We start from the raw sequence: 26459 nt of genomic DNA, 5'->3' as shown, positions 1-26459 counted from the left end.
ACTGATAAATTATTACAAGTTGGGCGTTAATGGGGTGTAAAGTAGGCAGAGAATGGCCCTGCCCTTGGTTCCCCTCCCCACCTCCAGCCTTTGGAAAATGTGCTAAGCCACTTCAGAGCCTACTAAGTCGGCATCTTCTCTCCCACCCCCACCCCCACCAAGACCACTCTCTCTTCCTCCATGTTCTTCCAGGGACCTGACTTCCACGCTCACCAGCATGGAATTCCATAAAAATGAGAACAAGGAAGGCATGGAAACAGGAGGCAGAGATGGTTCTGAGTCTTTCAGGCTTGCTGCCTGGTTTTTTGTTTGGATGGTCTGTTTTCTTATCATATCTGGGAATGTGCCACCCACAGTTCATTTCCATGGGCATGAAGTCTGCTGCAATTCCCGTCTATGGATGTTTCCCCACCCTACCCTGTCATCTTGCTTTGCTCCAAGGAGCTGGCTTTAATTACAACACGCTGTCTGACTCCATCAGGTCTCAGAGGGAAAGCTCCAAACACTCATTCCCAGCACCTACCAGTGCCTAATGGGCTCTCAACAACCATTTGCTGAATGGCTAGATGGCTAGATCATTACATGAGTGGGTGGACAGGCACATGAATAGATAGGTGGGAGGATGAGTTGGTAGGAAGAGGGGTACTTCAGCAGGTGGATGTTGGATGGATGGATGGATGGATGGATGGATGGGGAAGACAGGTGAATGCTGGATGGGTGGAGGGAAGGAAGGGTGGCAGATGTTGAATGGGTACATCTGTAAAGTGGGGCGGGGGTATGACATGGGTGGATGAATTGATTAGAAGATGGATGGATGGATAGATGGATGGATGGATGAATTGATGAGAAGATGGATGGATGGATGGATGGACGGATGAATTGATTAGAAGATGGATGGATGGATAGATGGATGGATGGATGGATGGATTGATGGATGATTGATGAGGGGATGGATGGATGGATGGATGGATGGACAGACGGACAGATGAATTGATGAGAAGATGGATGGATGGATGGATGGATGGATGGATAGATGGATGGATAGATGGGTGGATGAGTGGTCATTCACTCCTAAGGGTTCATCTTAGGCCAACCAGCCCCAGTCAAGGAGGTAAATGACCCAGATAAAGATGCAGTAGGTAATGATCGAATTATTTCACAAACAAGCAAACTGACAGCCGGAAAGATTAAAAGTTTGTCTAAGGTCACAGCAGAAGTAGTACTTGAACTCTTGGTTCCTTTCTTTCCATGCCTTTTCCTTGCCAAATTCAGCACATGATGGAAGGCCCATCCCTCCAGATGCCACGTCAACAGCATCCCTTTTCCACCTCTATATTCTGTAGCTGGGTGATGAGATAAGCCCCAGGGATGTCCCAGCACCAAGGCTGAAAGCTGGAGAGGAAGAGGGGGTGGGGCAGGGAAGCCAGAGAAAGCAGAGTTCCTGCAGAAGGAAGGGCTGCAAGCCCAGCTGAGCCCAAGAAATAGCGGTTTATTAACAAGACAGAATAATAATTCATTGGGCTAAGGCATAGCATCTCTGGTTCTGAGATCCTGTCAAAGGCAGCCCTTGTTGCTCAGAAAGAGATCAGACCCAGGTGACGGACATGCCGGGACATGCCTCAGTGGTCTACAAACACTCCAAACAAGTCCACTGAGAATCCTTGATCTGTGCCTCAAAAGTCCCAAAAGTCTGCCCTAATAACTGCCTTGGAGGGACTGGGTCTCAGCTGGGGAAAGTCTGAAGATGGCTGGGACCCCTTCCTCGCCTTTGAAGATAGTTGGTCTGTTCCCTGCTCAGCGCTCCTTTGGGTCTTTTGAACACCTAGAAGAAACGGAATCCGCTTTTGAACGGGACTCGGAGACAAGCCTTAATGATTAAAGGCAAGAACAACTTCTCAGCCCCAAGACTCTCTGTTTCTATCAAAAGGAGATGACAGCTGGGGACAGGTGGCCCTGCTTCTCATCTGTCAGTCACGGTAGAGGGACGGTCACTGCCCGGGAGACCAAACGAAGGAGCCCCAAGAAGGGGAAGCTGATCGCCCCTCCCCTCAGCTGCAGGCGTAACTTTAAACTTGGGTCACTGCCACCTGCCAGTCCAATAAGAAAATTCTCCTCACCCATACAGTGCTTATGTATACCTGCTTTGACAAAAGCAGACAGAAGTTCCGATCCCAGCTCTACCAGTACAGAAGTACCAACCTCACCCGGTAGTTGGGAAAACTCATAGTGCTTAGAACACCAGACATGTGGTCAATGCTTTGTAAACTGGTATCATTATATGATTTTTAAAATTATTCCATATTTCTCTAGTCCTGGTCATTCTGCACTGAGTTTTCAGTCTTGCCATTCCCATTTGCTCCTCCTAGCCACTCAGGGAGACATGCACGGTTATCCCCACTTTATAGATGAAAACACAGAGGCTCAGAGAGGGGAAGTGATTTGTCCAAGGTCACACAGCCAGCATGTTGACAAAGCTGGGACTCCTAACTCCATGTCCAAAGTTCCTATTGAAGCATAGGACAAGAGTTGTATTTGCATCCCCTCCCTTGGGTACCCACGATGCGAGGCTACTAGTAGATAATCACTGCAACAAGGAGACTTGCCAATGCTTACATAGCACTTGATGTTGTTTGCCTTAAACATGAAACTATCAGCTGTTCTACCAGCAAAAATGGGTTTATCTGAGAAGAGCAGAGAATTGCAACCCAGGATAAGCCAGCTATGGCAAAGCCATAGGCAAGTGCAACAAACAAAAGAGAACATTATTTTATGGCGAAGGAAGAGGAAGCTGGGAGGGGTTGTTCTGAAAAGAAAGTCCACAGGAGAAAAGCAACAGTTCAGGGTGAGAAGTTTCTCATCCGCTGACTTCCAGGGGTAGTCCATTCTGGTAGTAGATACAATGTACATCTTTCCCTGCTGGGGCCTGGAATTGAGGATTCTTTCCCATGAGATTCTTCTGTTAGGGGTCTGTAATTGACAATTCTTCCTGCCGTTGACATTGAGTGATACAGCTCCCGCTTGCAGCCTTCCCTGCTAGCATCCTGAGTCCACACTAGTGAGCCTCTCCTTTATCAATTTCCACAATGTGTAACAGGCTCAGCGCCCTATGTGTAGAAACCCACTTCATCCTCAACAATCCCACAAGGTAGGGGATATTATCTCCATTGCACAGATACAGAAACCAAGGCTCAGAAAGGCTAATCACCAGTACAAATGCAAAACTTACATTGACAAACCTGTATGAAAGTCTAATTACTCAGATCCAGGCAACTAGTAAACCAACACTTTTCTGGAGCTTATTTTGGTGACCATCAGCTTGTATTTTTCCGATGACCCACAAGGCTGGGCACTGGGAGATACACAGAAGCTTGACTTTGACATACAAGAACTTTTTTTTTTCTTCTGTTTTTAAATTTCTATATGGGACAAATTCCCATACATTTTACTCCATACCCAAGGATGAGAGAAGTGATCAGACCATGACAGTGATCTATGAAACTCATCCAGAGAGCCTTGGAGAACAGCTACAAAGAATATTTGAGCAAAAAAAATTAATTCAGTTCTTAAGATGACACAGTACAGGCCTGTTGGGGTTAAGGCTCAAGCTCTGGGATCAGAGAGGTCAGTGGTATATAGCCTGACTCAGCCTCACACTAGTTGTATGTCTTTGGATGAGACCCCCTCATCTCCCTAAGTCCCAGCTTCCTCATCTGTAAAATGGGGACAACAATTAAATGAAGCAATAGCTCTAAAGTCCTTAGCACAGAGCTCTGCTTGTAGTAGAAGCCCAACAAATAAGTTCCCCTTAATATCGAGTGTGCCATTCACAGCAAAGGCCTCTTTTACATTAACAAGGAGTCAACCAAGGGTGCGTGGGTGGCTCAGTTGGTTAAGCGTCTGCCTTTGGCTCAGGTCATGATCCCAGGGTCCTGGGATCGAGCCCCACATCGGGCTCCCTGCTCAACGAGGAGCCTGCTTCTCCCTCTCCTGCTCCCACTGCTTGTGCTCTTTCTCTCTCTCTGTCAAATAAGTAAATAAAATCTTAAAAAAAAAAACCACACACACACAAAACCAAGAGGTCAACCAAACAACCAACTTCCCTTCCTTACTTTTAGTTATGGCTGAACATCAAGGCTTGAATATAATACTTATATTAAAAAACAAGGGCTTTTGAAAATAATACTGTGCCGTGCCCAGAGAGAGCATCTCCCAGGAGTGGATTCATTTCCAGCCTCAGCGAATCCATATAGTCATTCTGACGAATTTCAGCTCTTTCCTGCTGGGAACTGTTCCTGGGAATGGGTCTTCCAGCTGGGCCTCCGCCTCCCTCCGAACCCGTCACTAGCATCACCGAAACAGTCACCGTCCCTCCGGTTCAGAGGGTAAAGAGCTCCATTCCCACCTGAACCTAAGCCCTAACCTGGAAATTCACATGGTATGCACCTAGGCGCACAGGTGCGGTCAAACACCACTGGACAGGTAAACAGGAAGGTCTGCGAATAGGTGTAAAAATCACAGGCCAACAAAGCATTAAGGCTGCAAGAGCTCCAGGGGACACTTTTCCAGCTGCATCCCTCCTGGCCTTTCCATACCAGCTTCTGAAACTCTGACCGCTCTCTCCCTTGCTGAAATACTGTCCGCCCCAGGCTTCCAGGATCACATACCCCTCCTGGTTTTCCTCGATTCTCTGGCCCCTCCTGAACAGGCTTCCTTAGAGGCCCACCCTGCCTTCTTCTCATCCACATCTCCCTCCCCGACCCCCGATGCCTACCGCATCAGCATCACCTGGGAACCAGTTAAAAATGCAAATTCTTGGGCCCCACCCAGGAGTTCCACTATGAGAAAGCGCCGCCCCGGGCCCTCTCTCCCCAGGCCCGTGGCTCCCCCTTTCTCCTAGCACAGCTCGTTGCCCACGCTGGACCTCGTGTCCAGACCTGCACTCTGAACAGCGATCGGTCTCAATGCCTACTTGACATCACCTCTTGAAAGGCTCAGAGGCACCTTACACTCAACGTGCCAACCAGACTCTTCTGATGTTGCTCCCTGTCCCTGACTGAGTTCAGCAATCTCTTTCTCAACGGGTGTTGCCGGTCCCCTAGGCAGCCTGGTCTCTGTTCCCCGTCATTTCTAGTCTTTCTCTCCTCTCTTTCCTTCCAGAACAGAGGAGGGTGCAGCCCACGGGCAGACTCACCATCCAGAGAATGGAAAAAAAAGTAAACACTAAATACAGTTTCTCTTTAAAGCAGACCTTTCCTTGGATTTCTGTAGTTCACCATAAAAAAAAAAGAAAAAAATCGACGAGTCCTAAGGTATGCCAGGTACTATGCCTGCCTCCAGGGATCCTGACTGTCTGTCTGTTTCTGCTCCCTGCCTCCCTGGTTCCCCTCTTCTGCCAAAACAAACTCTTATTTCGCATTCAAAGTTATAGGCTCCCAACGCATATATTAATATACCTATTGATTTTCCTCTTGCCAGTCATTATCAAGATTTATTTATCCCCCCGGCTCCCCATTGATTGAGGAAAGCAGTATTCCCACTGGTCAATCAATCCTGATAGAGTCCACGACAAAGAGTCAATATCTATTTATTATTTGATTTATGGGCTTAATTATCTTAAACACGACCAGGCAGGGACAAAGCAGAAGTTGAGCAGTGCCCAAGCAACCGTGGCCGGTTGGGGAATACATCAAACCACAGCCCAGGGCCTGGCAAGTTCCCAGAGCGGTGAAAACACACCAATCTGACACTTCTGACCCCCTGCCCACCCACGTCACCCTGGAGGCCACCACAAGGGGAGGGGAGGGGGAAGGAAGGACACATGCCAGGGTTTCAAGGTGCACCTGCCAACTCAACAAGTCATAAGCCAGGTAAGTTCGGTGCTTCGGACAATGAGCCAGACTTGGAGGTAGGTCAGCCTTCCCCCTCCCCACCTGCCCAGGACCAGCAGGGCAGGGTTCTAAGAGGCCCCAGGGGCATTCAAAAGAGGGACGGACTTATGCACAGCTAGGAAGGGAAAGAAAAGGAAGGGGGTTGGTGATTGATAGGAACTTTGGTCTGAATTAGACAACCCTGAGTTCAAATCCTACCTCTCCCCAGCTTTCTATAACCTAAGGCACCTGATTCATTGGCGTCCTTGACCATAAATGGGGGAGTGGAATGGTACCCACTTCAGAGGGTCGTTAAACCCATTCGAAAGACTGAAAAGCCAGTATCCACACGCAGGCCGATCAGATGGCAGGGAACCAGCTTTTAATTGCAACTTTGCCTTCCTCCATGAAGCTACCCCCGTGCTCCTGAATTTGTTTAACCACGGCCTGCCAGCAAAGCTGAGGAAACCGTCCCTCTGGTTTCTGGAACACATGTTAAGGACCCGATGTTGCCCACACTTGCCTTCAAAACATGGGAGCGCAGCTAGCTATTTTTAACTCGGGTAAATAGTGAACGCTGTTGAAGACGCCTTTGTTTCCAAAGGACTGGCAGCTTGCCATTGCTCTCCCCTCACTCAGGGAGCCGGCCCAAGGATCTTTTAGAACCGGGGGCATGAAAACCCGCATTTGTTCCCACTGATGTCTGATGAGGGTCCACACTGTCCACACAGTTCTTGGAGGGGGGAGGGGAAATAGATCAACAATCCTGCTGCAACCTCCTCTAAGGAAAGGGATTGCCCCAAAGTGGTCTTTCTAAGATGCAAACCGAACGGTGTTGCTCTTTGGCTAAAACTCTGGGTGGCTCCCCCTGCCTCTGCAAGAAAAGTCCAGATTCCTTAGCTTGCTTGGCTCACAAGGTCCTTTCAGACCTTCTCCAGCTCCTTAGCTCCTGCTATTTTACCCGTATGGATCCTGCACCCCAGCTGCGGACTCCCCTGCCTCTTCCCCATCTTGTCCCCTCCCACCTTCAACCCTTTGCATTACAGGTCTTGCTGTTAAGAATGCCAATAATGGGGCACCTGGGTGGCTCAGTAGGTTAAGCTTCTGCCTTCAGTTCAGGTCATGATCCCAGGGCCCTGGGATCGAGCCCTGTGTTGGGCTCCCCGCTCAGCGGGGAGCCTGCTTCTCCCTCTCCCTCTGCCCTTCCCCCTGCTTGTGCTCTCTCTCTCTTTCTAATAAATAAATAAAATCTTTTTTTAAAAAAAGAATGCCAATAGCTTCTGTCCATCTGGCTAATTCCTTGGTTGGGTCAGGGGCCAGATCTGGGTCCCCAAAGCTCCCCAGGATCCTATTGCAGAGATCAAGGATACTGAGAATCATCCCAGTTACCTGTCTGTGAGCTTCAGGGGGCATGCCTTCGCTTCCTCATTCCCACCATCACACCCAGGACCTTATACATGATGATTGTTTGGGGCCAATACCCCCAAATCACTCCGTCTCTTTATTATTATAATTTACATCACACAGTTGGCATCTTTTTCTTTCGATCCCTGTTAATTCTCCCACACCCTATAGCCACCCCCACACCACCCAGTCTGTACTATATTTTACTTATGTCCCACTCATTTCTCAGTGATTCTGAGTAAACAGTACCATTCATTGTCTGCTGCTACACTTGCCTAGAGGAGCAGGCTGTGATAATGCGTGTGAATAGATTTTTGGAAATGGTTGTTCATTCATTCAACAAGTATTTAAGGGGGACCCAGGGTTTAAGAGGCTGGGGATGCAGAGGTGAGCCAAGCAGCTGAGGTCCTGCTTTCCCCAGGCTTATGTTCTAGGGTGGGGGAAGGGATGTAGGAAAAAGAGACAAAAAGCAAGCAGACAAATTGAGGAACAAGAATATCTTATGGTGAGAAGTGCTCTAATGAAAATAAAACATGGCGATGTCCTACAAGGGAATGGGGGCAAGGGGGGCAGTGGGTGCCACTTTGGATTGGCTCCAGGACCCCATGCTCTTCTGGGCTCCTCTAGCCCTGCCTGCTTCTTCCCAATCCCCTGTGCCCGGTGACCCTTCCCCACCAAGACACCCCACGCCAGAGGTGCTCCAGGCTCCGTCCTTGGGCAACCTCCTGCTCTTCCCTGGATGACCTCAGCTTCCACAGAAGCCCACAGCTTCAATCACCACTTCTCTGCAGATGATTCACACATGGTTATTTCCAGCCTCAACCTTCCATCTGAGCTGGAGACTGGTATATCCAGCTCCTTTCTCAACAACTCCTTGAGGACGACTTGAAGCTCAGAGAGGTACAAGGTACAAGCCGCGAGTCCAAGGGGTCAAACCATAGCCATCACCTCATATCATTTGATATCATAATAAACACAAAACTGCTGCTTATAGCGCCAAGGAGGCCTTAGCCCCTGGGAGGAAATACACTCCTGTTAATTGCTACCACTATCATTATTGCCATCATCGTTGTTAGGATAGCATCATTCTTATTATAGCAACTGGGAGATACAAGGTATTGAGCACCTCTGGTTATAGGAGGCATTAAGCCATAGCCTGATCTCTAATTCTTTTTTTTAAATGTTTTATTTATTTTTTCATGAGAGTCAGAGAGAGAGAGAGAGAGAGGCAGAGGCAGGGGGAGAAGCAGGCTCCCCGCCGAGCAGGGAGCCCAACGCGGGACTCGATCCCAGGACCCTGGGATCATGACCTGAGCCGAAGGCAGACGCTTAACCATCTGAGCCATCCAGGCGCCCCGATCTCTAATTCTTATTACTACCTTGCAAGAGACAAAAAGGTCATCCCATTTTATAGATAAGGAAACAGAGGTACACAAAAGTGAAGAAATTTGCAATAGACCCAAATCCAAAAACCAGGGCGTTCATACATGTAGTTGGTGAAAGTAGCGAGTCATAGAACAAGATTGTCGGATGAGTCTATCTTCAGTGGGATAGAAGAGCTATCCATAAATGTGTGTGTGTGTGAGTGTGTGTGTGTGTGTCAAAGAGCTGCTGGCTCTTCACCAAAACCCATGTCATTTTCCTCCTGGGAATACAGTTGGCTATTCCTCAGCCTCCCTTGCAGTCAGGTGTGGTCGAGGGACTGTGCCAACCCATGACACAGGCGTGCACCACTTATCAGTATGGCTCACCGAAACATCCCACACCACCTCTATGTACTTTCTTCTTTCCCCAGCTAGAAGCAGAGGACTCTCAGCCCCAGGGATGGATCCAAAAGATGGGATTGGTCTTAGATCCCTCCACACCTGAGGAAGAGCCACCTACCATTCAGGAATACCCATCTTGGACTATTATGTGAGCAAGAAATGGGACTTCTATTGTATAAAGCCATCGAATGCTTTAAGACCTATTTGTTATAGCAGCTACCGTTACTGTGACAAATACAAACTGTAAGTTTGCATGTCTACTGAGAAGACTGCCTGGAGGGATTTGCACCAAAATGTTCACGTGACTGCCTCTGGCCTTAGACATTACAGGTGAATTTCATTTTCTTTTTTTTTGCTGCTCTGCATTTTTCAATAACAAGTTATCACTTGCCTAATAAGACAAACAAGTTACTTGATAAGTGATAACAGATGGCCTGCACGCTAATTCAGAATCTTTGAGGTCCGAGGAACGTGGTGGCCAGTGGCGAAGTCTTCACCCAGGCAAGTCCTCTGCTGGTCATACGATCGTTTACCAACAGGCATATGCAATGCACAGAGATGATGTTAATAACAATGATGATAATGATGCAGTGCATTTATAGCGCTTCCTTCACAAAAGTCCCGGGGTGCTTCACATTCCAGCACAATTAAAGGCAGCCACAGACAAAAAAACCTTTTCAGCTGTGCTTTATAAAGGGAAAGCAATTCAGCTTTTTGAACATAAAAGGAAGACGATTCCACTAGATGACGGGGACGGAATCTTCATGCGCTCAGCGCCCCCCCACCCCCACTCTTGTATGTTATATTTAGGACAATCAAACTGGCCTGAAGGGGGAAAAAAAATCAGAAAGCCCACAAGTACAGAGTTACCGGAAAAGCAAGTCAAGATCTCATTCGGGCACAGAGTTACTACGGTCTTAGCAGAAGGCAGGGTCCTCCGTTTGTCTGTTAAATAATGCAGCTTGGCGCTATTATATTCGAAAGCATGAAAAACAAGAACTGATTTGCAGTTGGAAGTAGTCTATTAAATAGCTCCTGATATTGACCAGATTTAGAGTGCTGTGCAAACGAGGCCCCGCAGGATTTCATTACTACCTTGTCCCCGGGGGAGACGGGTGGGGCTGGGTGCCAGGCGCGTGCGGCGGGGGGATCCAGCCAACCTCATACGACTGCACGGCTGCATGCAGACTCTGGGCACCCAGCGACTGGGTGGGACCGAGGACACTCGCCCAATGAGAAATTAAAAAAATAAAATCTTGAAAGCAGTGGGGAAATCCTGTTCTTCCTTCTCTTTCCTGGGGCACACATCCCAAGCCTCTCTATCACAACAAGGTGTTTATGGAATGCCCCTATTGTCCTGCTCCCTCCTACTCCCATCAAAGCAGCCCTCCTGTCACTCTGACCCATCCCCCATAAGTGCCTTCACAACACTTAATTCAATGCTTTAATTATCTTACTTGTTTGATTTGTTACTGACCATCTCTTCTCCTGGAATGGAAAGTCTTTGTATGAACCATAGGAACGGCGTTCTGAGAAGTGGCACGCAGCCGGGCACTCAGTCAGGGTCCCACGCATGTCTGCGGAGGGCAGACTTCCTGGAGAACTACTTACAGCCCAGAGAGTGGGCTTACCCCGAGAGCTCCTGATTGCGAGGGAGGGGATTCTTGATCTTCCATTTGCCTTTCTAAAACGTTCCCAGGTGATGCTAGCCAGGGGTCTATGCTCTGAAGCATGGCTTTAAATAATCTGGGGATTCTAGAAAAAGATTGGGGGAGGTGGGGAGGCGGCTTGTGGGCCATGGGAACTTTGTCAGTTGCTAATACAAATAATACAAGTCTTCTGCTGGGAAAGAGAAAGTGAGTGTGTGTTTTATAAGATAAAGAGTGGGACAGAGAAAGGAGAGAAAATGTGTAATGTGGAGTGTGTATGGAAGAGGGGTGTGTGTGTGTGTGTGTGTGTGTGCACGCTGGCCCCATAGTAACTTACGGGGTATTTTAGTACATAAACAGAATCAAAGCTACAAAAAATGAAATCAGGTTAGTAAGTCAGTGGCTTGTAAACTGTGGTGTACCAAATCCTCTGGAACTTAATAAAAAAGACAAAGGCTTTGGTGCACTGAACTGAAATGGGGCATGGCTCCTATAGCGTTACCAAGCGCCCCAGGTGAGTTGGATGTGATCAGGGGTGAGCATTCTTGCCTCCTCCCCTTGACCTGGCTGATGCAGCCGGACACAGGTCAGGTATGTTTGCTCAATTCCGAGTTCTGCCAGTTTTTTGTTCTATGACCTGGGCAAGGGCTCCCTTTGCCTTGTCTGACCTCAGTTTTCCCATTTGTAAAATGGGCACAGTAATAAATGGGAGAACATCACCTTGCCTGGCCTGAAGCCGAGTACTTGCTGAAGGCTGGTGGAATCTCTTGCTGTTTTGGTGTATTTGGGGGGGCTCTGCATTTATGAACATTAAAGAAATGCCCCTCAAGCAGGGAAATGGTTTCAGACAGGAGGATCAGCTGTGCCTTCTTCAGCTTCAAGAAAAGGAACCACGTGATGGAACTATAGTCTCTACCTGGCCCCAAAGCTCACTGTGTCTTCCTTTCCAGAGAGACAGGGCTGGAGCAGAAGCTAATGAGGGCATTGGGACATTGTGATAAACCTCTCTGGGAAGAATGGGGCAGCGTCTCCCTCCCTAGACTCAGCCTTGGTGACAACAAGGTTGGAGGAGCAGTATCTCCGCTGCTGAGCCAGACCCCCAGGCAGAACGCTAACCACGGTAGGGCAGGCCTCCTAACAGAGCTTCCTGGTCCGGCCAAGGGCAGCGGGCTGGGATGGGGGGAAAGGGACGCTGGCGCCTGGTGAAGTCCTCGGCTCTGACCATAATGGGAAGTTAGGGCACATAAACTGCCATTTCCTTGAACTTCGGCTGCCTCTGCAGTTGTCAAAATACTCTCCTTGGGCCCCCACCCTGTATTTTGGGGGCCCGTTTTTGTCCTTGAAGACACCAGTTCCCGCCCCTGCCCACAACCCTCCAAGGGCCGCCTGCTCCCCTGAGCATAAAATCCAGACCTCTCGCCAGCCTTCCGGCTCCTACAGCAGAGGGTCTCGGGGGGTCTCCCAGCTGCTGATAGAGCCGTGTGGGGAGGTTTGGTACAGAACCCGCGGCCTACACAGCTAATCAGAGACTCTGGGGCAACGGTTCTTCGACTGGGGGTAACTTTGCCCCAGGGGACATCTGACACTATCTGAAGACATTTTTGGTTCTCACAACTAGGGACTCAGTACTATTGGCATCTAGTGGGTAGGGAGCAGGATCCTGCTAACCATCCTACAATGCACAGGCCAGACCCTATAATGAATGATCTGGCCTCAAATACAGCGTGGAGGCTGAGGGGCTGCTGTAGACGTCGGTGCCCACTTCACCAGGCGTGAGCACCAGCGCCCCCCCCGCCCCCCGCAGTCTGGCTCCTGCTGGCTTCTTTCTCACCTCCCACCCTCTTGTCCTCACCGACCACGTTCTGCCACCACAGTCTTCTCTCTGGTCCGAAGCACACCCTGCTCATTCCTACCCCTGGGCCTTTGCATCTGCTGCTCCCTCTGCTGAGTGCGCCCTGCGCATGTCGGCAGAGCTGGCTCCTTGCACTCAGGTCTCCGCTGCCTGGATCTTCCCTCCCATGATGCACACCTAAAATAACTCCAGTCCCCAAGTCCCTCTGTAGCACTGCTCTGGTTCGGTTCCTTCAACACGCCGGGACCTACTCAAGTGATCTCATTACTACTCAGCACTAGTCTGTCTCCCCCACTAGAATGACAGCGCTCTGAGAACAGGGTCCATGTCTGTCTTGCTCACCACCCTCCCCTAACATCCAGCAAAGTGCCTGGTACTCAACGTCTTTACTAAATATCTGATGACTGACTGAATGAATGGACAAGCATTGTGGGAGAATGGGGTTTTCAAGCTGTCGGAGGATCAAGTGCATTGCTAGAGACCTGGGCTCCTGTCCTGGCCCCACTGTCTTCTCCTGGTGTCAGTTTCCGTATCTGTAATATGGCCCAGATGGGTTCCCCCATTAGGCTCCTCCTAATGGGGGAGGGGAGCCCTCTTGGAGACATCAACTGTAGCATTTTGCTTTGGTCTTTTCTCCATGGCACACAGCTAAGGTAGGTTGGTCCATACTCCTGTTACCAGATAAATAACAAATTTCTTCCCACTGAGATTGTAATTATTTAGTCATTTTGTCTGGTCTTTTTTTTTTTTTAAAGATTTTATTTATTTATTTGAGAGAGAGAGAATGAGAGACAGAGAGCATGAGAGGGAGGAGGGTCAGAGGGAGAGGCAGACTCCCTGCCGAGCAGGGAGCCCGATGCGGGACTCGATCCCAGGACTCCAGGATCATGACCTGAGCCGAAGGCAGTTGCTTAACCAACTGAGCCACCCAGGCGCCCTGGTCTTTTTTTTTTTTTTTTGAAAACTTTCCTGTTTCCGTTTCCCTCTGCACTAGCTGGACATATCTAGCATCAGCGCTGGGCACAAGTAGGTACTCCCCGGTAATATTCCCCAGGTGTGGTTCCCAAGTATTAACTGGATACAAATGGGCTGGTTAGAAAGTCTTAACCTACAAACAGACTTGATTCATTAGGTCCAAGGTGATGGGACAGACTAAAAACTGGAGCCCAAAGATATCCAGGTTCTAATCCTTGGAAACCATGAAAGTTACCTCAATATTGCAAAAGGGACTTGGTAGAAGTTGAGCGTGTTGAAATGAGAGATGTTTCTGGATGGCTAGGTCCTAGATGCAATCACAAGTATCCTTATACGAGTGAGATCTGACCACAGAAGAAGGCCATGTGACTACAGAACGGAGAGGCGATGCTGCTGGCCTCGATGATGGAGGAAGGGGCCACAAAGAACGCACTTACTTCTACTTCCTCATTTTGCAGATGGGGACGCTGAGGCCTAGGGAACTCTGCAGCAAGGCGGAAGGATGAGAGATGTTTTCATTCAGCTCTATCGGCTTTCAAATTCCACTTGGAGTTTTTAAAATGAGCGATTGTGCAGACTGCCAATAGCTTTGCAATAATCTCATAATGACCCAATCGTGAAACGATTTAGCAATCCTGCTGCTAATTGTATTTGTGGATATAGCAATTGGGTAACTAGTTGGTTATTACTCATTCCCCAAGAGCCATACACATCGAATTACAAGGAAGCTAATCTTAGAAATACTTGTTAACTCCGATGATAATTACTAAGTAATTGGCTAGAACATGCCATTGTGAATTTAGCTGGAATATGCCAGGTAATTATCTGGTCTTATGTTCCCTGTAAAATAAATCCAGGGTCCAAAAATTGTTCCAGTTGGTTGGCTATTGTCCAACCATCAACCTCGGCCAACCAATTACGCGGATGCAGGTGATTAATCAAATTACTCAAATATCGGGTTTCAAACTGAACATTCAGATAAGAGATCTGATGGTCAACAAGTGGGCGGTGCTAAATGGGAGAAGGGGGTGCACAGAACCCCTCCCAAGATAAATATATAATGACACAATAATATGGAATAAATGCCACTTCTTTGGGGCTCATCTGGCTTCTTCACACAAAATACCAAAACACTTCAGAGACCAATTACATGTCCCAAAGCTGCAGAGTCTTTATCATGGTGCCAGGAAAAGGCTGCGCTATTTGTGAAATCTGCAGGCAGTTACGGCACTCAGGGAGGGGGCAGGGCGTGGAGTTTGTACATAATAGAAAGGGGCCACAAACGCAGCTGGCTTACAGGATGAGTGACACATTTTCATAATGACCACTCGTTTCTCAAGAATGACTGCTAACCGAATCTGTCCATTTCCAATTAGCCAGCCCTTGGGAAGGGGGTGAGGGAGGCTTGGGGTACTGGGCTCCACCAGTAAGCTGAGGAAGTCGGGGGGATGGCAAGAGGTCCTTAGAAGGGCCAGGCAATGGACAGGAGATGATGGGTTTGGAATTTCTAGTTTGGGGATGTCAAAAAAGAGGGGTTAGAGGGCCAGAAGGTGAGGAGCTGAGCAGAGAGAAGTTTGGGAGTGACAGACTGGTGGGAGCAATAGGCAGAAGACCGGTGTGTGTGTGTGGGGGAAGACCATCTTCCAACCAGATGTGTGCATCCCAAATAAAGGGCTATGCATGAGGACGATACATTCTGGGTAACAAAGAGGAGGAAAGGAGCTGTGGCGGGTTGTACAAGTGGCCACAAATTGTCCCTCTCCCTACATCTATGGCCCTGCAATGTGACATTGCAAACCCTCCCCTGCAGAGGCAGACTCTGTTTCTCTGTGCCTTGAATCTAGGTTGACCACGCAACTTGCTTTGGCCAATGTCCATCGGTCAATGCAACATGGACAGAGGTGTGAAAGGCACTTGCCCATCAAGGCTTGACCTCTTATTGCCCTTGGAACCCTGAGACCACCCTGGGAATGAGCCCAAGCTAGGCTGTTGGCGGATAATAGACCATGAGAAGGGGAATTGGGGCACCTCTGCTGATAACCTGACAACCTGTAGACAACACCCAAGAGTGACCAGCCCCCTGGCCTGACCTGCCAGCTGACCACAGACATGTCCAAGAGCCCAGCTACGGGGCCTGGCTCTGTGTAGAACTGTCCACAGAATAGAGGAAAACTCTGAAGTACTGGGGATAGTTTGTTACTCAGCACAAGCTTACTGATATACTCACCTCCTGAGAACAGCTCAGCCTCTGAATATGATCTGAGCTGGGTATTTGAAAGCCTCTTCTGTCCCATTCAGGGCTGAGAACCACCATTTTTACCCTGGTTTAGGGAGAACTGAAGGGCCATCTCTCGATCTCCAATCCTTTGAAAACATTTACCACTGGACACATGGATTCAATCCATCATCTGCATAATCAATGCTAACGGACAATAACACACCTTCTTCTGACCACTGAGATCTTATAAATGGGCTCAAGGATGCTTTGTATCACAAGGGAACAGACCAAAGACATACCAGCTCTTCCCTGAGCTCACAGCTCCTGCCAAGATGAGAGGCTTGTGTATTTGGGATCTTATCACTTGAGCAGAGAATGGGAAGGAGAGAGCTGACTCTTGGCATCCCAGGCCACGCCAGGAATGGCCCTGCTGTAGCCAGTCCTAATGCAATGGGGGAGCAACAACCAGAGTTTAAAAACACACCAAAGGATTGTTTCACAACTGTTCAACTGAAGCGAAAGCTATTTTTTTTTTCAATGCCCCATGTCACTGGGTGATGTCAGAGAGCAAGTTCAGGAAAGTTGCTATCATCTGACATTTTCTTAATGTCAGATTTTCTCACTACCCTTCCTGTGCAGCTAGAGATCAGGGATCCTGGATATTTAAAATAGCAATGGTAAAGCCCTGCAAATGTTATCTGCTGCTTCAATGAAGCCAGAATAACAGTCATCACGATCTTAGCCCATGGTGGCAAAACTAGGGCCTCAGGGCCAAATCCAACACATCACCTGCTTTTATAAATAAAGTTTTATTGGCACCCGGCCACATACATCCATTTACATCTTGTCTGTGGCTGCTTTCACATCCCAGTGAACAGAGTTGAGCAGTTGCTACAGAAACTGTAGGGCCCATAAAGCCACCAATATTCACTACTGGGCCCTTTACAGAAAAAGTCTGCTAACCCCTGATTGGATCCAATCAGTTCAATTTACATACGGAGACAGTGAGTCTCAGCAATGTTGTTTCACAAATACTTGGAGCACAGGGGGACCCGAACCAACTTTCCTACCTTCCCACTTACGGTCCTCTCCCCGTGGCACTGCTCTGCCAAAGAGTTTTAGCATCAAAAGTATTTTCTGGAATCTCAAATCGTAAAACCACATAATTGTGAATGGTAGAGCTAGAGATGCTCCATTCGCCAGAACGACGCATTAACCAGAACCCCCCCCCCTTCTCAACCCTGCCAGAGGCAGGACTCTGGGAATGGGTCCGTGGTGGGGGTGGTGGGCAGGGAGCCCCGGGCAGGACTGACCTGGTGATGATGGCCAGGTGGGGCGGGCTCATGCAGGCGCCCATGAAGAGCACCACGTTCTCATGGCGTGTCTGCCTGTAGGCCATCACCTCCCGCTTGAAGGCCTTGAGCTGCTCCTCGTTATCCCTCTCGATGTCGATCAGCCGGATGGCCACCTCGCCGTGCCAGCGGCCATGGTACACCTGCCCAAAGCGGCCCTTGCCGATGAGCTCGCCGACCTCCAGTTGCTCAAAAGGGATGTCCCACTCCTGCAGGAAGATGCTGGTCTGGCTGGCCTTGCGTGGGAAGCTCCGGGCTGAGAGCAGGGACAGGTTCATCTCCTCGAAGTCGTCCTCCGACTCTTCGGCCTCATCGTGGCCCTCTTCATTCTGTGGCCGGAAAAGGGGAGAGAGGTCAGAGCGGCTCCTGCCCCTGCCCCGCCTTCCCACGAAGTCCCCCCACGTCTGAACACGTCTCTAGGTGCATTTTCAGCTGGTGGGGACATGTATATATTTGCCCCAGGTCACTCTTGTCCTAGAATCGTAGAAGATGAAGGAGCTAAAAGGGAGATCACGATAATCCAACGCTCTTTTGCCAAGGGGGAAACTGAGGCTCATAGAGGAGAAACACTAGGGGACCACCCATGCTGGTTTGCTGGACTTTCCTGGTTTGGGCACTAGAAGTCTCCTTGGGGAGGGGGCGCCAGGCTGGCTCAGTCGGTAGAGCATATGACTCTTGATTTCGGGGTTGTAAGTTTGAGCCCCACATTGGGTGTAGAGATGCCTTAAAAATGAAAGTCCCCTTGGGAAGCCCTTTGGTCCCAGCAAACGGGGATGGTTGGTCACCCCGGGAGGTTGCCCAGCTCTACATCACACAGCCAGGCAGAGCTAGGGCTAAGAAGCAGGTGTCTCGACTCCTACTAATCTCCAACGCCCTCCAATTCCGCCGTGATGTTTTGACCTGCCTACTCATGCGTGTGTAAGAAAGACAACAGCCTGAACTGTGGGTGCAACAAATGTCTGCACAGAACACCTCAATATGGAGTGCCTTTTGCTTCCCCCAGGGGATTTGGAACCGATGAGTCAGAAATGGGGAGAGGTCAGAGCTCCTCCGCACAGGCCAGATGCCCAGGCTTCCTCCGCAGCCGTGGCGTCAGGGCGTAGAAGCGAGGCTCATAGGATGGGCTTACCAATCGGACAAAACGAGCTGGAATCTGGCCTCTGTGTGATCTTGGGCAAACTGCTTGACCTCTCTGAGACTTCCTTCTCTCATCATAAAGTGGAGCTAATAAAATCCGCCCCCCCCCAACCCTGGGGGATGGTATGAGGTTTTCAACGAGATGAAAGCCTCTTAAGCACCTTCCACACACCTGACTGCCTGTATCCAACACTCCCTGGGCTTCCGGAGAAAACGTAGATTCCTGGGCCCTACCCAGAGCTACCGAATCAGAAGAGAGCAGGCTGGGGCCAGAACTCTGCATTTTTATCCCCACACACCCACACAGCCCAGGGACGCTTAGGTGTGACCACCGCAATCCTTAGACGCTGAAGGTCCAGGGACCTGCCTTCCCAGCGTGGTGGCTGGGAGTGCCCTGGCCCTTGGGTTCTTTTGCTTAAGTGAGGAAGCAGCAGGAGCTCCAGCCAGTGGGCATTCCCGGAGGCTTGGGGCCTGACGAGGCAGCCTGAGGTCTTCCTGACCCCAAACCTGAGCAAGCTGTCCCTTGTAGCACACTCAAGAGAAATGACACAGTCTCCATTGGCTTCCCCCAGGATAATTTTTCAACTAGCCCAGTAATCGCAGAAAGGACACGATTTTCTCTGGACACCCTAGTTCTACTCCCTTCACTTTAGGACACAGCGACAGGGCTGAGGAGTCCATGGTTCTTACCCAGGACACTTCATTTATTCCTCCAGTAGTTTTGGCCAATGGGAAGAAGCCCCAGAACATTCTCAAAAGCCCGCCAAGCTCAGTGTCCCTGGGGACCCTGCCTCCCCCAGTGTATTCTTTGGAAGGCAGTGGGGCATATCCCCCTTGGTATTCCCCTGGCCCTAAGTTGATTTTTCAACTAAGAATTCAAATCTCTTGCCAACTTCTGCACAAGTAGCTTTTCCATGATGCACACCATACAACGGCCCGTTAGGCTTGGTGCTGGGAGGGCCGCCCCTGCTTGGACCCCCGCCCCCCCCCCCACTTGTCAGTTGTCCCGGAGTTAGAACATCCATCAAACAGGTTTGCCCCCATCCCCACCCACCCCAAGCCCTCTGAGTCATTAAAGTCATCCGTCGACTCCGCCAAGCGCTGGGCAGCCCCAGGAAAAAGGTGTTTCTCCCTCTCCGAATCTCACCTCTGAGGTTGGCTCCACTTCAATTTGAAGTAATGGATTTCCTTCCAAGCTTTAAAGAAAGAAAAATAAATGTGACCCTCAGGTGAAAAGGGAGGTCGGTGTCTTATTTATCCATGTATGAAGAGTCTTGGAATGAGAAACCCGCACCATCAAGGCTTTATCTCAACTTTCACTTCAACACTTGTGTCTAAAATAATCCATAACCTCGCCACGAAGAAGCAATGACAAGGACAGTGTTTTAAATAGATTTTCGGGGCTGCTCAGGGCTCATTTTTTCTTTATGGCTTTGGTTTCCACTAATCTAGCAGCTTCCTTACACATTGGCCTAAATGCCATGGGCGGAAGGATCCTCAGAGCTCTGGGTGTTTGCTAGGAAAGAATTAATGAGATTGCTAAGTTCACTTGGGTTCAGAATCTTACGGGAGAACCCTGGAGTTCGGGATTACAGGTACCCCCTGCTTTCTGAAAGCTGGCATCACGCCACTCTGCTTTTGAGAAAGATCTATGCTGGTATCTACCAAAAGAAATTCGAAGAGGGTTTTTGCTTTTATGAAAGAAGGTAAAAAGTGAACATGGCGTTCAGCTTTTGTTTTGCAGCAAGCCATTATAGAGGTAGCGTGCGCCCCGAGCAGCGTGACGGGTGCCTCCAAGCTCCTTCCTGGGGAGCTACCCTCAGCGTCCCAGCATCCAGCCACCAGAGCTTTGACCTGTGTCCATGAGCATCTGGGCTTCATCTAAGAGAAGTAATTTTGGGGGCTGGGGGACACCCCCAATTTTTCCATATAAATGAATGATAATTGCTTCTTTGCATGACACCATTTTGGCTCCTGAAAGTTTTCATGGGAATGCTCTACTTTCAGATAGCTGGGAAAACCTGCCTGTGCGAGGGCCGGTGCGAGGCCATCAGAGGGATACGGAGTCGAAACTGGCGTGGCTCCTGACTTTGAGGAGTATTATATTACTACCGAAGGGACTAAAGCAAGCACGGAGATACTGTGCAGAAAGGCTAAAAGCGACACGGGCCGAAAGTTAGGTGTGAATCGAGTAAATGGAGTACGATGGAAATGCCCCAGGGAGATTACTGGATGTATTTTGAAAATTCTCAGTGTTTGAGTTAAAGTTGGATGTTGCCAATCACATCGAATCGGGAAGTGTGGAATGAGAATGAGCGAAACCGTATTGGACTGGAAGACACAGGTGTGTGTGTGTGTGTGTGTGTGTGTGTGTGTGTGTGCGCGCGCACACGCAGATGTGTCCATGCGCGAGGGTGACGCAGTCATGAGCTCCTGAGCTGCAGCTGTGCTAAGCATGGGCTCGTGCTGCGTGTGGGTGCTGGGGGACACAGTGTGCTTGCGTGTGTGAGTGCTAAGTATATATCAGCTACCACGTGAGTACAATGGGATGTGCTCTGTGTAGGGGTTGTTCTGGGTGCATGGGAGTTGGGTGCACCTCCTGGGGATGTTGGGGGCACGCCGTATGTTGACAGTGTAGCTGGGTATGTACTGGGGTCTGAGGGGATTGTCGGAGCACATGGTATGTGATGGGGATGTGAGGTGTTTCTGGGGGTGTGTTTGCAGAGGAGAGGATGTGTGTGTGTGTGTGTGTGTGTGTGTAGTGCGGTGGGGAGACAGTAACTGGGCTGCTGAAGGCACAGAAAAGCTGGAAACAGTGGCAGGAAAAAAATCACAATGAACACCTTGCGCCCTTCCTATTTCCCCTGGGGAAGCTTAGCAGATCCCCCTACCCACCCCTCATTTGAGGGGCCAGTGCTCTCCTGACCCTGAGACCCCAAGAAGCTGCCGACCCTGCAGACAGGGCCAGTCCACTTGCTGGAGGGGCTCCAGGTGAGAGGGAGCCTGAGAGGCTAGAGGAATTAAAAGAAGGGGAAAGAAGGGTGGGTCACAAAGTGCCGTCTGCTTTCATATTAAGGAGTTATTTACAGTACGGAATGAAACCACCCAGCGACAGCTGAAATGCTGGGAACTTAACGCCTTGGGGCGATCTGGGTGGAACAATGCAGCTGGAGTCCCTCCTCACACCCAACGACAGAAAACGACAGAACAGGCAGCCCTCCTCCGCTTGCATCAGGCGTGATTACGGTAGCCCGGCGATTAAATGATTTCCTTCTGCGAAGAGTTAGAGCCCATCGCTCCATGCACGCTTAAGCAGATCGCAGGCGGCTACGGACTCTGTAGTTCGCTGGCACGCCCTGACTGCCAGTTAATAACCTGGGGTTCGTCCTGCACAAATTGTGGAATCGGTTTACGTGCAGCAGGGAAACAATCCGGAGCTAGATGTCAGCACAATATCCCTGGCAAATTGCTGCTCCTTTGATGTCACAGACGTACCATTTGTCCATAACCCGGGTCAGAAAGGATGGAGTAGTTAGAGAGCCAGAAGAACAACCGAGGAGGCAAACATGGGAGTTGGGAAGCTGGCCAAATCGAAATCAGGTCCCTAGCATGCCCCCCACTTTGGCCGCAACCGAAGAAGTTAAGTCAAGGAAGGTGGGTTTCACTTGGGGCTGCCCCACCAACAGACCCCCTGGAAAGAGAGTCTGTGTCCCAAGGATGCTTAAGATGCCACATGCAAAGACATCCATTGCAGTGTTGTTTACGACAGTGCAATATGGGAAGATAGGCGATCTGGCAATTGGGAAATGGTTAAGGACATTTTTCTACATCAATAATGATATTTTACAGCCATTAAAAACAATGCCTATAAAGAGTCTGGAATAATACAAAAAATGCGAGGCTATAGCTTTACGGGATGACAAAGCTGGCTGGAAACTGTGTAGACCATGAAATGCAAGCATGTAAAACATGAATAGAAAGAGCACACGTCAAAGTTCTAAGAGCGGTACGACTATGAGTGATGATTTTTCCTTTCTCTTTTTACAGAACAGTCCACGTTTTCCAAAATTAGCTCCGATTATTCTTATAATGGTATAAACCAGAGGTCAGCAAACTTGGTACGGAAAGGGCCAGATAGTAAATATTTTGGACTTTGCAGACCCTACGGTCTCTGTTGCCACTACTCAGCTCTCCTGTTGTACTTTGAAAGCCACATAGACAGTATGTCGTAAGCAAATGGGCGTGGCTGTGTTCCAATAAAACTTTATTTATAAAAACAGGTGGCAAATTGGATTTGTCCCATAGACTGTAGTTTGCTGATCCCTCGTGTAACCCTAAATTATGCTTTTTAAAGGTGGGGGGACAATGACATAGGATAACTGTTCTTTCATTAAGCTCTAGCTATTGCAGAACATTATCTTTCTGATCATAGAAGAGTCTGGGGATCCTAAGGAAATGGTCCAGCCCCTGGAAATCACCCTTGACAAGCAGGGCCAGGACACAAAGCAGAGCTGACTCGTCCGTTGGGCCCAGGCTGAGAGACGCCATCACGCTCTCCTTCTCTTTACCTAAATCATCCCTAAGTCTCTCTCTCCCCCAGTCTCCCACCCCATCAATTCCAGGAAGAGGAAGACAGAAGACAGCGACCCTGAGCAGACTGAAGAGCAAGGACAGGGGAAGGAGGTCTCTGTTCCACTTACATTGGATTCGAGGTCACTGGATGCAGGATGACCTGGGGCGCCCGGGTCGGCGTCTCCAGCACCGGCACCACATCTGAGAAGCAGACACGGGACAGTCAGAAACCCAACACGGAGTCCACAACCTCCCCCAAAGACCTGATTCCTGGGAGATGGGGCAGCTAGGAACTTCTCATCAGATCATGGGTCCCTGGGGCTGGCCAATCCCTTCTTTCCCTTCCTCGATCACTTGAACTCTTCCTGCTCACACGCACCCAAGATGGCACCCTGAACAAAATACGTCACTGATAACAAGGGGGCTGCCAGAGCCCCAAGCCTCTGACCTGAAGCACCCACTGGTCACCTCTGAATCACCCCCTATTCCTGAGTTCTCTTTGGGCTGGTGAGGCCACTTGGTTTCACATCTCCCGGTGCCCAACTCAGTCCCTCTGACCACCTCTCCCCTGCCACGTGGCTCTAGACCCCTCCTCACCCTGGCCCGTCCTTCTACTGCAGACCACCTTCTCAGGCCTTTCTGTTGTACCGCGGGATCTCCTTGGTACCACGGTGCCCTTGGGACCTCCCAGCTTCTCCTCTCCCACCTCCACGGCTCGCCATGATCCTGGGGGCTGGTGGTTCCACTGCCGCCCTCTTTGAGCTTGCCCACCCCAACAACCCTTGCCTTCATCCATTCCAGCAATGCGTGCCCCTCCGCAGGCTTCGCAGGGGGGCCTGAGCGCACTCACGGACTCACCTGGGAAGATGAACTGCTGCTTGTATTTGTAGTAGTGGGACGCTTGCAAAAGAATGGAAACACCAAAGTTAGTGCTGTCCCGGGGCTGTCCCTCTGAATAACAAATCGGGCTCTCGCTGCCACTGTGTGAGTTCTCTGCCTACACCCGAGGGTTCCCAGATTTCTGCGGACACCCTAAATCACAAGGGCCCGAGGGCCTGCATAAAAGAACCAGGGCTCTACACATCCAAGCCAACCCTCCCACCTGCAGCTCCCTGAAAATAGAGCATCTCAACTTGGAGAGTCACCCAGAGCACAGTCCCATTTTTGTTAACTGCATAGGGACACACACACACACACACACACACACACACACACACACAAAGTCTCTGTCAAGCCATCTCTAAAATATTCATTTTTTCCCTTTGCCAGAGTGATTAGAGAGGCTTTAAAAAAAACCCTTTATGACATAATGAGATATCATCTCACGCCTGTTAGAATGTCTACTATCAAAAAGATAAAGAGGTGCCAGCGAGGGTGTGGAGCAAGGGAAGAGCGTGGGGCACCATTGTTGGGGATGCAAACTGGTGCAACCACTGTGGAGAACAGTCTGGAAGGTCCTCAAACAATTAAAAAACAGAACTATCACAGGATCCAGCACACCCACTTCTCGGAATATATCCGAAGGAAATGAAATCGCTATCCTGGAGAGATATCTGCACTCCCATGTTCATTGCTGCAATATTTATAGGAGCCAAGACATGGAAGCAACCCAAGTGTCCACTGATGGATGAATGGATAAAGCAAATGGTGTGTGTGTACACACACACACACACACACACACACACACACACAATGTATTTATATATGTACATACAATGAAATACTATTCAGCTATAAAAAAGAGGAAATCCTGCCATCTGCAACCACATGGATGGACCTCGAGGGCACTGTGCTAAGTGAAATAAGTCAGACAGAGAAAGACAAATACTGTATGATATCAGTTAATATGTGGACTTTGGAAAAAAAAAAAAAAACATATTCATAGAAACAGAACCGGATGGGTTAGGGGGCTGGCTGAAGGTGGTCAAAAGGCACAAACTTCGAGTTATAAGACAAATAAGTCCTAGGGATGTAACGTGCATCATAGCGACTACAGTTAACAATACTGTTTCATATATTTGCAAGTTGCTGAGAGCGTACATCTTAAAAGTTCTCATCACCAGGAGAAAAATTTGTAGCTGTGTGTGGTGATGGATGGTAACTAAACTTAGAGTGGTGATCATTTTGCAACTTCATACATGCATCAAGTCATTCTGTGGTGCGCCTTCAACTTATACAATGTTGTATGTCAAGTATACTTCAATAAAATTGGAAAAATATATGCATTTCCTGTGTTTTCCAAATTTTTGCTTTGAGCATTGTATTAGTGTTCCTGCTGCTGCTATAACAAATTACCACCTACTCGGTGGCTTAAAACAATATGTTTACCTTCTTATAATTCTAGAGGTATGAGAAGTGTGGAATAAGTCATAAAGGGCTAAAATCAAGGTGTCGGCAGGGCTGGTTCTTTCTGGAAGCTCCCGAGGAGAATCTGTCCCTTGCCTTTTCCAGCGATGAGAGCCTGCATCTCTTGGCCCAGAGCCCATCACTTCAGTCTCTGCTCTGGTCCTGACATCACCTCCTACCATCTCTGACCTTCTTGTCTCCCTCCTGTAAGGACCCCTGGGGTTACATTTAGGATCCATCTGGATAATCCAGAGTGATCTTCCCACCTCAGGATCCTTAACTTAATCACATCTGCAAAGACAAGTCACATAGGAAGTAACACATACACAGATTCTGGAATTACAGCATAGCCATCTTTGGGGTACCATTATTTTGCGCACCATGAGCATGAGTTGATCTCTATACTTAGGGATAAAAGAAATTTCCTCAACTTCGCTGCTGATTTCGCCTACACTTTATTTCACTTCCGGTTCACTCACCAGAGGCCAGCTCTTCCGGATATCCCTGAGGTTTCTGATGTTACCAGTTACTGGTGACAGTGGGATGGAGGTGGGAGCAGGGGGGACAAGGGTATCATGGGCATTGGGGAGGTCCCACAGAGTTTCATCTCCCCAAGCAGAGGAAGTGAGCAGGAATGGGGTCAGATAGGAGTCTGAATTGATGAATATGCTTCCAGAAATAATTTTATTACGTCCGGGGCAACCTATGACTTGCACGTTGACTCACCCAGAATTCATGGAGTGGATCAGAGGCTGGGGCCAGGGGTTGACAAACCATGGCCCACGGGTCAAGTCTGGACCATCACCTGTTTTTGTTCATAAAGTTTTATTGGAACACAGTCTCATGTTCATTCATTTGCATGCTGTCTCTCGCTACCGTCATGCTACAACGTCATAGTTGAATATTTGCGACTGTATGGCCCACGAAGTCTAAAATATTACTATTAGGCCCATTATAGGAAAAGTTTGCTGACTTCAAGTGTAAAGCAAAGAGGAGCTGGACAGCAGGAGTGGGAGGCTGATCCTAGAGGGTCGAATCCTCGCTCTTCCTTTGCCTGTTTGTAAAAGCTTAAGCAACTCTGAGTCTCAGTTTCCATGTGTGTAAAATGGGGATAATAATAGTCTTTCCCTCCCAGGGCTGAGATCATCATTACATGAGATCAGAGTGCGTAGTAGTGCTAAATAAGCATTAGCTGCAACGGTTAAGCCACTATCTTTCTAAGCTCTCTTAATAAACAGACAAGAATGACTTATAATTAAGAGAAAATCAATTTCAAAGAGCAAAGTCATTAGCTGTCCCTGAGGTTGGAACTGATTGATAA

General features: G+C 49.1%; 1 protein-coding gene across 3 annotated transcripts in view; it reads right to left on the bottom strand.

Annotated features, from left to right (window-relative positions):
- The window catches only part of KSR2 (kinase suppressor of ras 2), a 421068-nt gene that overhangs the window by 58042 nt on the left and 336567 nt on the right, over positions 1-26459 (bottom strand). For all 3 annotated transcript variants that reach the window (XM_078060922.1, XM_078060921.1, XM_078060920.1), the window contains exons 11-14: positions 23651-23692; positions 22921-22993; positions 19368-19416; positions 17045-17412 (exon numbers count right to left, since the gene is read on the bottom strand). In XM_078060922.1, coding sequence (XP_077917048.1) covers positions 17045-17412; positions 19368-19416; positions 22921-22993; positions 23651-23692 — 532 coding nt within the window. The remainder of the gene's footprint in view (positions 1-17044; positions 17413-19367; positions 19417-22920; positions 22994-23650; positions 23693-26459) is intronic.

Source organism: Halichoerus grypus, chromosome 13 (genome assembly GCF_964656455.1).
Source record: "Halichoerus grypus chromosome 13, mHalGry1.hap1.1, whole genome shotgun sequence".
Taxonomy (NCBI): domain Eukaryota; kingdom Metazoa; phylum Chordata; class Mammalia; order Carnivora; family Phocidae; genus Halichoerus; species Halichoerus grypus.
This window is presented reverse-complemented; position numbering and strand designations above follow the sequence as displayed.